Source organism: Brienomyrus brachyistius, chromosome 1 (genome assembly GCF_023856365.1).
Source record: "Brienomyrus brachyistius isolate T26 chromosome 1, BBRACH_0.4, whole genome shotgun sequence".
NCBI classification, from domain to species: Eukaryota; Metazoa; Chordata; class Actinopteri; order Osteoglossiformes; family Mormyridae; genus Brienomyrus; species Brienomyrus brachyistius.
Window position 1 is genome coordinate 48,429,266 of NC_064533.1, and position 10,973 is coordinate 48,440,238.

Sequence of the window (10,973 nt, forward strand, 5' to 3'; positions counted from 1 at the left end):
GCTGCTGGCCCCTGGGTGGGGGTTACGAGAGTCGGCGGACACCCTTCCCACCGGCGCAATAAGCAGCGCGACTTCCTTGATTAATTTTATGCAATCCACCACAGGGCTCACGTTAATGATAGCGAAGGTCTTTCTTTAGCTTTCATTCCAGTGTCCCTCTCCACACAAACATCCCACCGTATCCCGGCGACAGTCGCGGGCGGCCTGTAGGACTCGGAGCTCTTGTGGATTGATGACCAAAAATAACAACACCTTTCCTTCCCCGATGCAGTGCTGCTTCCTGGCATTGATGCTATTAATGTCACTGTAAATGTGCTGCCTCTTATCTTAGTTCAAGCAGAACAACTCGAAAGATGAAACCTATAGCGTGCTCGAGGTATTTAGCTATCACTGCTTAGCGTAGCTAAATACGATTAATAACACGCCCGTGTATTTATAAAGCAGAGCGGGGTGGTATGATGGCTCAGTGGGAACCGTGGCGTCACACTTGACAGTGGCCTGATTCTGATGCACGACTGTGCATGTGCAGTGTTTTGAGCCTTTGTCCAAGTCCATATCAGTTTTATCCCGCAGATGCATTGTTGTCTCTAAATTGGCTGTACTGTGTGTCCATTAACGACCAGCATCCCTTATAGCGTGTGCAGGATTGGCTCCAGACTCATCCCGGCTCACTATGGCTGATGGATGTATTCTCTCTATGTCAATGGTTCCCAATCCAGTCCTCAGGGACCTACAGTCAGTCCATGTTTTTTGACCTCCCCCCCCACCCCATTGCACACATCCACTAAGACAGACCTTTACTCATATCTTTGTGGGGACTGCCCATTGATTTATATGAGAAAAACCCTAATCTCAACCATGGCAACCAAACAAAATGTAAGTCATTTGGTATTTTTAGTTTTTCGATTGCAGTCACAGATTTTTATAAAATTTAATTTCTACTTGTGGGGACCGAAAAAAGGATCCTCACAATGTCAAAAAAACAGGTTTTTACCACATTGCGGGGACATTTGGTAACGTATACCTGGACCACACACACACACACACACACACACACACACACACAGATGCAATGAGTCGAAGTTCATGTTGACACCTGCATGACATTTTTTCTTTATTACACGGCTAGCCCTGTGTTCATGGTACCCCTGAGCGTCACTCAGGCCAAGATCAAAGAGTTCGGCCCTGCGCCCACACAGACCTACAGCTGGTTCAAAATAATAAAATAATAATAAAAAAAAACACACAGCTTGCTTCATCTCGGCGTCGGCGATGATCCGGCAATGACAGCAAAGGCAAAGGAGTCAAAGGAAACGAGCAGATAAAATGTCTCGAACCCAGCTCCGGAAAGGCCTGTGAGCGAGGCCCAGGGTTGGCCCCTATTCGGATGGTGCATGATCAATGCAAAGTGCCTCTTGCACCCTCGCCATTAGTGGCTCACAGTCATCAAACGGTTCTGCCTACGCCGGATCTATTGGCCTTCTACGCTTTTTGTTCTTGAATTATTTAGAAGCCACAGACATTGAATTAGCTGTGTTACCTGTTTGGGATGACTGCCCTTCTGCATACTTGAGTCTGCTACTGTAGAATACATATAGCAGCAAAAAAAATGTGATTACTGTGCCACACACCAGATCATCTGAGACCTATGAAGTGGTCGTTTTTATTCTTTTTTTGGCTTAAACGAGTGATACAATATATGCATCTTACCCATCTTAAAGTCAGCTATCGAAATACAGTAAGTGCGATTAGAATGAAATACATATCAGTGTAATAAAAACCTGTTCTTTTGACATTGTGGGGACCATTTTTCAGGTCCCCACAAAGATCTGTGAATGCGATCAAAAACTAAAAATGCCAAAGGTCTTGAATTTAGTTTAGTTACTTATGGTTAAGGTTAGGGCTGGGTAGCGGTTAAGGATGTCATGTTGGGGTTAGTTTTTCCCCTATAGAAATGAATGGAGAGTCCTCACAAGGATATTTTACACATCTGTGCGTGTGTGTGTATATATATAGTATTTGTTTATGAGGAATGTATAAGACCTTGCAGGGGACACTTCCTGCAGGATCAATAATCAATAAAGTATCTCATACTGTGCTCTTCCCTGGACTTACAGGCTGTCACCACTTTTGTTTCAATAGTTTCAGTTCACTGTTTGACCCCGTGGGCAGGTCACTCGCTGAGAAGCTACCCTCCCCATGTCTAAAAGGACTGGCACAGCCCATTATGCCCAGTGCTTGAAGTGGGCAGAACAGATGGCAGTTCTCCTTTGATATTCATTACCATCAGAATATGAGATCTTCCAGTACTGGTGAGTACCAGTTCACTGCAGCACTGGTTCTCCCATTACGCAACAGTTCCCACGACAGGTGGCTAACATCACAAGACCCTAACAAATATGTCCCCTTCATTAACCCAGGCAGAAGCACCAGCACATATTACATCACACTCATCAAATGGCTCCTTGTACAATAGTAATGTGCACCCCCAGCTTGGACTTAACACACTTAAAGATTGTTTTATTTCTGTTAAATCAATGCAGGCTAAATGCTTGTTCATGTCTCTCCTGGGACATAAGGCATAAACCTTCCGGACATAAGGGTAATCTTTTGGTTGGTACCCCCCTGCCATCAGCAATTAAAATGATACTGACTGAAGTGTTCCACATTCTGTACGAGCCTACAAATCACCACTGACCCAGTACTGCATACATGCAACGATACCTAGGGGCTGCGTTTAATTAATCTAAAATAAATCACGCGAGTCATTTTAAGGTGGCGTGCATTTTACATGTGCGCTTGGTACAGGGAAGCTCATTAAAGAAAGCTAATGTATCACACTGCAGCCCAGTTTATACTGCTCTTAACTACATACTATATATGTATGTAATACTACTATAGTACTATGTCTGTATAAGTTTCTTTAAAATGTTTTAATATTTATAATGTTTCTTTGTTTAACGTTTCTCTTAAACAAATACTATGTTAAATAAATATGTCAAACTTAAACAATTTAATAAATATTCAAAAATGAATAAATATAGCCTATATAGTGTAAACAAGACAGTTTATCTTCTTCCTTTTGTTATATCTGATGTGATCTTTCCCATGAAACACCTAATATTTTGCTTGCCGTTCACGGTGAAATGCACGAAGTTAATCATTACTTTAATAACCTAAAATGTTAAATGCGGCTTTCAGATTTATACCGCAATTTGTAACCTCGGTCGATTACAGTTCACCCGACTGGTGTCGGAGCCTCCAGCTCGCAAAATAAAATACAGGTCATTTATCTTCTTCTGGCTATAGCAATCAATCTCGCAACCCATACCTCTTGAACTTTAACTCCCCAACCGCTTAAGTATAACACAGTACACAGATAAAAACGCACAAAGTCAACAACATAAACTGTAAAGAATATTATACAATTAACCTAAGGCTTATACACCACTTTCAGTCATTTGTACATTATCGATGCATATGCTAATGTATATACTAAACAAAAATGTGTCTTCAAAAAGATTCAGTGCATGTAACAATTACAGAGACAACAAATTATAAGACCAGCTAATGCCGTGTAGTTTTGGAGAAAAATGCTGTGTCATTTTGAAATGTGAAATACCGCGACCCCAGATGTGTCTCTAAAAATGCCATATTTCTGGAGAACAGTTCCCGCAGGAAGCGGCGAAAAACACGCAAAACGCAGGGAGTATATTTAACTACTCGAGTAAGGAGGGGGGGGGGGGGGCACCAGAAAGCAAGAGTTTGGATGAATACATAAATAACCAGCTGAAGGACACGTAATGAATTCAATAACTAAATAACATTCACAACAATAATTCCATCACATAATATCTATTCCTCTTCCCGTTGTGCGTGAAGGAAATGATATATTTTATTTACTATAACTCGGCATAATACGCGATTAAATGAGCAGAGCCGAACCAGTTTCATATAAAAAACATCGCAACAAAAGAATATTACCTTAGCTGGAAGGTATTGGGGGTAGTAATAAGAGTAGTGCTGGTACATCTGTCGTTTCCACACTTTTCCCATGAAGATATGAATTAAAGGCTACTGAAGCTTACTTCCAGTCCTTACTTCAGTATATTCGTGTTAAATTCCTATCAGCCAGGAAGAATGAGAGGGCAGGAGCGAGCCGCAGTCGGACCTGAAGGAGATCTGGGCTTGTGGAGCTGCGTGTGTGTGTGTGTGTGTGTGTGTGTGTGTGTATGTGTGTGTGTCTGTCTTGGGGGGTGGGGGATGTCGGAGTCGGCTCGGTTCGGTTCGGTTCAGCCGTGACCTCGACCTGCGCATCGATCCCTCCGGGAACCCGCGCCGCAGGATGCGTGTGCGACTAGAAATCATAATTTATGTACTTAGCAGACAATAAACTAAGCCTGTGTCAACACTGGAACCAGGATGCTCTTCTTGTTGTAGTAAATATTTCTATGTTATTAAACTTGAAGGCAGCAGCACCTCGATTGGTTTAAGATTGGGTTAGCGCATTATAAGCCTCCAAGTTCTTAGTAAAGGTGTAAAAATTTGTTCTGGGAGAAGGAGTCGCTAAAGAAGGGTAACAAATAAATACGTATTACATACACAACAATAAAGCGACATTAATAGTTTCAATTCAAATAAAATATCTCAGAACTTCTCTGCTCTCACTGAAGTTTGTAAAAAATAGGTTCTTGTGATTCAGAACCTCAAAGCTCACTAAAACAAACTTTTTGAACGATAATTTAATGATAATTTAATAAATCTAATTGAATAAATACCTGAAACAAATGCATTTTGTACCAGTGATACTGACCATCTTAACCTTTCGTAATCTTGCTCAGTCTTCCTACGCGCCCTCGTTCATGCGCCGTTACCGCGCGAATTATCATAAGGAGTTACGGAAAGGATAATGATTAAATCCTGTTATAGTCTGGAACCCTGACACACTGTAACTTTCATGCAAGTCATTTGGATTCAAACCCCAATGCTGTCAAAAACCCAATACCACCCTCTGTTAAAATGTGGGTTATGTGTAATATATGGGGTCTTTTAATGCACGTAAAACGCACAATTTCGTTGTTGTTAGTATATTTCCTAATGCGTAGTAGACTATTTGCGTTCATTTTTCATTCATTGATCAGTACTCCAGCTCAGAATGCCCTCAGAATCATCACCGGGCACTTACACAACAGGCAGAGAGACACCCATCCATCTTTGGACTGCAGGAGGAGACCTGGAAGAACATCCGACCTCCACACACACGGAGCAGGGCTGAGATACAAATCCGCAACCTGGATGTGTGAGCTACCCATATTCCTTTATTTGCATCCCCACCAAATTTAACCAGGTTAATTTCAGAGTTATGTAATACAAAGAGCAAATTAAGTAGATAGATAGATAGATAGATAGATAGATAGATAGCTAGATAGATAGATAGATAGATAGATAGATAGATAGATCTACAGCAGAATTTCATGTAATTTCCCCTGATATATTTATAGGAAACATAAGCATACTGTGGAGGAAACATGTTATATATAGCAACAGGGACAGTGGGACTGCATTTTTTAAGGGATACTTGCAGGCAACAGAAAGCATCCTCCAGTTTTTTCCGTTAAGCCCTGTGACAGGTGATATCCCTAAAGGTCATGCACTACAGTTTCACATGTGAAATATATAGTCAATATTTTGCTTATTGTGACTCATTCCCTGACCTCCGGGTCGAAGCATTTTTCACACAATGCTTAATTGTAGTTGTAGAAGTCTGTGATTAATGGGGGGGGGGGGGGGGGGGGGTTGGTGGTGGGGGTGAGTATTGTACCTAACTTCGAGCCCTGGTCTGTCGAGTGCTGGACTGAGTGAATGAAAACTTCCTGTCCTGCAGGAAATGCCCAACTCCCAGTGCGGAAGGGCTGGGCCAGTTCCTAGAGGAAAATCCAAGAGCCAACCCAGGATAAACAAATGAAAGCAAGGACCGTAGCAGGGGAGGGGGGAGGGGTCCCTTTTCCCAGTATGCGCTGCGATTCGTGCCCCACCCACCTCTGCAAAGGGTGAAGATTAATACACAATGTCTGCAAGTGTCAGTTGATTGCAAAAAGCTGATTGGTGGAGCTGTGATTGACAGAGAAGTGATTGCTGTGTTTGGGAGCGATAATATTATATATTGTTTTTTACTTTTGGTTATTTTTTTACAACCATATTGTATTTCCTTAGAAGAGAAACAAGGAAAATCAGTTGTATAAGTGGTAACGAAAGCTTTCATAATTCAGCGTGTACCATGATAAGACTCACTCTGGACAAAACATTCCACAGTGGCACTGCGGCAGTGGATAAGGAAGGGGAGATTAACGAAAGAGGTTTAACGAAATGGTGAAGGGGAAAGGAAACGAGAGACGGTCACTTCAGCAGGACTGGGGATCAGCATCTGTGTGCAAGTCCTGGGGAGACAAGACTTATCTGATAGGTGATAAGGCATAGCTGAAGAGGATGAAGTGGTCGGTCACATGACCTCTCCCGACCTCAGGATGCGTGTACCTTACCTTTTTAACTTTACATCTAGATCATGCAGCTCGATGAGCAGGGTGTTGTTCTAACAGTACAAAAGCCGTAGGTTCACATCCCAAAAAGCATACATGCAAACCTTTCCTCTACTGCAAGTGCTTTAGAAAAAAGAGCATCAAGTAAACATGCATATTTAATGCGTGCCTTTGAGTAGCTTTTCCTACTGAAATACCTGAAGGTCACAATGCGCATAAACCTTGCATCTCCTCCCAAGCTGTGTGTGTTTCCTCCAGGTGCTCCAGTTTCTTTCCAAAAGCAGGCAGTTATTTAATCTAACTGGCGTCTCAAAATCGCCTGTGAGTGTACCCCGCCACCGTCCTGTACTTCCTGGGGTGCGCTCCGCAAACCTTTACTGGATTAAGTAGCCAGAAGATGGATGGTGATGTCAATATTCTGACGCTTGGAAAAGATTTTCGATGGTAAAATGAATCACCATAATTAGAGTGACTTTCCACTGCTGGTAGATGCCGAATCAAAATCAAAACTTCATTCATCGAGGACATTCCATATCTGAAGAATTTGTTTTCCGCAGGTTGCATTGAATGCAGAGAACAAAACAACCGTGAGTCACAGTACAACACACTGTGCGATTCTCCATCTGGCTTGCAACAAAGGATGCACAATATTTCACGACGCGCTAATATTGAGGAGCTTGTGACGTTGGCTGTTCCTGATATTCTAATATTCTTGGGCATGTGACGCTGGCTGGATCACTTTAAGCCACACAAAATGCAAGAAAACAAACAAGACACAAGACATCGAAAGAACATGGCAGCCACTTCTGGGTGCCCCAGAGCAGTGCGACCATGACTCCTGTTTCCAGTGACTGTAATCATCATGTGAAAGGCTGGGCCTTATTCGCACTCCACTGCATAATCCTCTGTGGAAGGTCCGTCATGACATCATAGCACTGGAAGGAACTATGATCCATTTCACTTCATTTGAAAGACACATGGTTCGGGGTTATAGGGTCAACACTGGGGCTGGCTGCTTCCCCACTGATTCATTATCTGCCCTGCCCCCTACTCACTTCCAGCTGTACAGGGATGACACCCTAATCCATCAAATGGGAAAAAAAATCCATCCACGGGTGGGGGGAGGGGTGGTCCACCGTGAAACATGCCTAGGCGGAATGGCTATGCTTCAGGTCAGACTGGAACGTAGACCTGCCACCTAAGCACTTTTTGGGCGGAGGCCTTGTCCTCCAAGGTAGCCTTGTTGGATTCCTATCACTGAGGTCATTACTCTGACATCTGTGCTTCCTGTGACCATGTTTCCTCCAATGGAATCACACTGCAGTGCGTATGACGGCATAGCTGGATGGTTGGGTATTCAGTAATGAAAAAAATCCAGGATTCCCTCTCTTTGAAATGCAAACAAAATGTTTGAGAATTGGCTAATTCAAGTCCAGAGAGTAAAAGTCCAGACCAAGATTTTGTTTCAACCAGCCAGTTGAGTATAAAGAGTCATCTGGTTGGTTGAAACAAAATCTTGGTCTGGACTTTTACTCTCTGGACCTGAATTACCGAACTCTGTTGATAACACTTGCTGTAGTGCAGTGTTGAAGCACAAGGCTTCCTATCTTAAGACAGCATAAATGTCATTTTAAATCATAAGAAGAGCTTTTGTGGCACTGGAATTACTTACCTGAAATGCTGCCTGTATCAACGGGCTCACTGTTGTTCTGGGTGACGTTGTCAGTCAGTAAAATGAATGGGATTCTATCCCATGAATTTAAGGGTGGCATGATATTTGTAATGCAGATGAATGAGTTGCATTCAGTTTGGGTGACTCAGCTGTTTGTATTGCTCGTCTCGTCAAACATATTTGCCTCACCTAGTTGTTCACTCCCTGACCATTGTGAATTTTGAGGTGTAATTTGATTCACCGCCCTGCTCAGACATCAACTCAACCCATTCTGCTTACAGACACAAATAAATTCAGGGTAAGAGCACTACCCCTCCAAAGCTGCAGGTAGTCTAATGGTTAACTGCATAACCTTGAAACCCAAAAGTCGTTGGCTCATCTGCTATGAGGGTTCTTTCTGTTGGACCATCGGGTGAAGTATTTGAATTGAATTGCTCCATTGAAACATTGAACTCCGTTTAATGTTTTAATTAATTTGATATTGATGCGGATTTCAGTTAATAAACTTAATGTTTCCTGGCCAACGCTGAGTAGGATTTGTGATGGGCGTCTGCGTTTATGAAAATGCAACCGTTGGAATGTCATTGAGTTCACTGCTGGTGAGGAGATATAAAAGAAATTGTTGATGGATATTTTAAAGTAAAAAAATCATAGGTATCATCAGGCCCATTGGAGGTTGGCCCTCACTGCAGGTATTAAACTGTCCGTGGTGTTTCCTCCAGCTGGTCCGCAGTTGGAGACGATGCCGTTGCAGTGTGAAGCTGAACGACTGAGACTGAATGTGTCTGAAAGACATTCCGGTTAAGCTACAACTTTCAGACTCTCGCCGACAGTACTGAGGAACACTCAGCATTCAAAAAGAAAAACTGTCCCTTTTCCTCATTAATATAAGAAACCTAAAGATGCCACTTTTGAGAAAAGTCATCTTTTTAAAAAAATTCATATATATTTATTAGTATAGCACACATCCATTTGTTATTCTAGAAATGAAATATCTATTTTAACAGGCACACAATCCATAGATTTCTTTGATTACTAGAAATGGCTTCCCATCAATCTGTCAATCTGAAACGCGCCTGCCTTGAATCCTTTTATGTAGGCGGGGTGTACGCTGAGAATAATCTAAAGAGATGAGAGGTTCTACCCACTGTCAATCACTAATCCACCCATCGTCATTGGCTCTTCGGCTCATTTCCTAGCCAGTTGTAACAGGACCCTCCCACGGGCGGGTGCACCGACTAAAACAACATCATTACCTCTTCCTTCCCCACCCTCCACTGTGCCATCTTTGCCTTCAGGAACCACTCACCCCACAGAATCTGGCAGGGAATCCCACTTCCTGTCAGCTGTCAGCCATTTTACAAACACCCCCCTCGGCCCCCCCCCCCCCCACCCACCAACAAATGTGGCCACCTGCTGGATGTGCAGTGACAAGGACATTTTGAAGCCCTGAAACTCTTTGACAGTGGGTGTCCATCTTCCATTGAAAAAGTTTTTAAAGGTGATGGAGAAAAAAAAGTCCAAGATGGAATGTAATCAGACACCAGAGGGGTAAAAATTAATCACAGAAACTGACATTTTCCTTCAATGTCACGATAGAAAATGAAATTGTGAACATAGCTCAGCCATCTCATGTGTCCGTAACTGAATGATGTATTGTGTTTCATGGGGGATTTTTCCCCCTCCCTTTACGACGGATCGCTGAAATGTCTCTTTTCCAGGGTCCCGAAACATGATCTAGAGTTTTTCTTTTTTCATTCTCCAAAGCCTTCCCCCGTCCACCTTGGCTATTCGCTGTCCATCCTACCCCACCCCCACCCCCCGGCAAAGCCTTTCATCGGCACGGACCTACAGCGGTTTGTTTACATTACCGGCTCCAGGAGATGTGGGAGACTGAAGGAGAAGCGCCAGGATCTACTGGCCGGCTTCAGTGACCTTCCGGAGTGTTCCGTCTTTGACACCAGACTAACGCATGTCTGTAAACCTTGGGGGAGGGGGGGATTTCCATTTTAAATGGTGGCAGCCCATCATTACCCCGCAAGATGCGAATGGGTGGAACCTCAATGTCAGCCCAGAGTGATATAATCCCAAGCAAAGTCACATGACCTACCTGAGAAATGAGGTGTAGGTGTTTATAAATAGGTGTGTCTCGACCACGAATTCACCTTCAAATTTTGAAAATTTCGTGAGCAGCAATAGATGTTCCATGTGCAAATAGTACAAATGTTTACATCACGAACGACATTGGCTTGAGTAGCATGTGAAAAACGCGCAAAATATAAATTTCATATACGAATTCTATAACTGTTCTACAAATATTCCAACTTTATAATTATGTTATTACAAAGCTTTATAAAAATCAAACGAAGACATTCAAAAACGCATTGGAATTAGTGCGCAGTGTGGGGGCGCAGGGCTGGGCTGTACGTTCGGTAGCTTGATGCAGTGGACAGTTCACAGCAGAGACAGAGTTCTGTGATCCAGTGACCTTTGCTTGCTGTGGATAATAGACCTTATATGTGGGGCTGCCACAACGTGCAAAGCCATTCAGTCGCTGCCAGCCTCAAAGCTTTGAAGGCGGGTGGGGGGCGGGGGGGGCGTCTGCTGCTTGCATTTCTCCAGACTTCTCCTAGATTTCGATGCCAATTTTGTGACCGTATCAGATTAAACTGCCACCCCCCCCCTCCCTCCCCCGCGGCAGCCCCCAGCTCACCCCAGCTACAGTCGGAGGAACCTCGGTGTGACCTCGCAAGGAGCACCACAAT

The 10,973-nt window shown here is 43.3% G+C and overlaps 1 protein-coding gene across 3 annotated transcripts in view; it reads right to left on the reverse strand.

Annotated features, from left to right (window-relative positions):
• LOC125739936 (RNA-binding motif, single-stranded-interacting protein 1-like) overlaps positions 1-4,174 on the reverse strand; it is a 43,033-nt gene extending 38,859 nt beyond the window's left edge. The window contains exon 1 of one of the 3 annotated variants that reach the window (XM_049010532.1): positions 3,985-4,174. In XM_049010532.1, the coding sequence (XP_048866489.1) occupies positions 3,985-4,056 (72 nt within the window). In that variant the 5' untranslated portion in view covers positions 4,057-4,174. The remainder of the gene's footprint in view (positions 1-3,984) is intronic. The other 2 variants (XM_049010517.1, XM_049010509.1) reach the window with 2 other exon arrangements.
• Between the last annotated feature and the right edge of the window lie 6,799 nt (positions 4,175-10,973).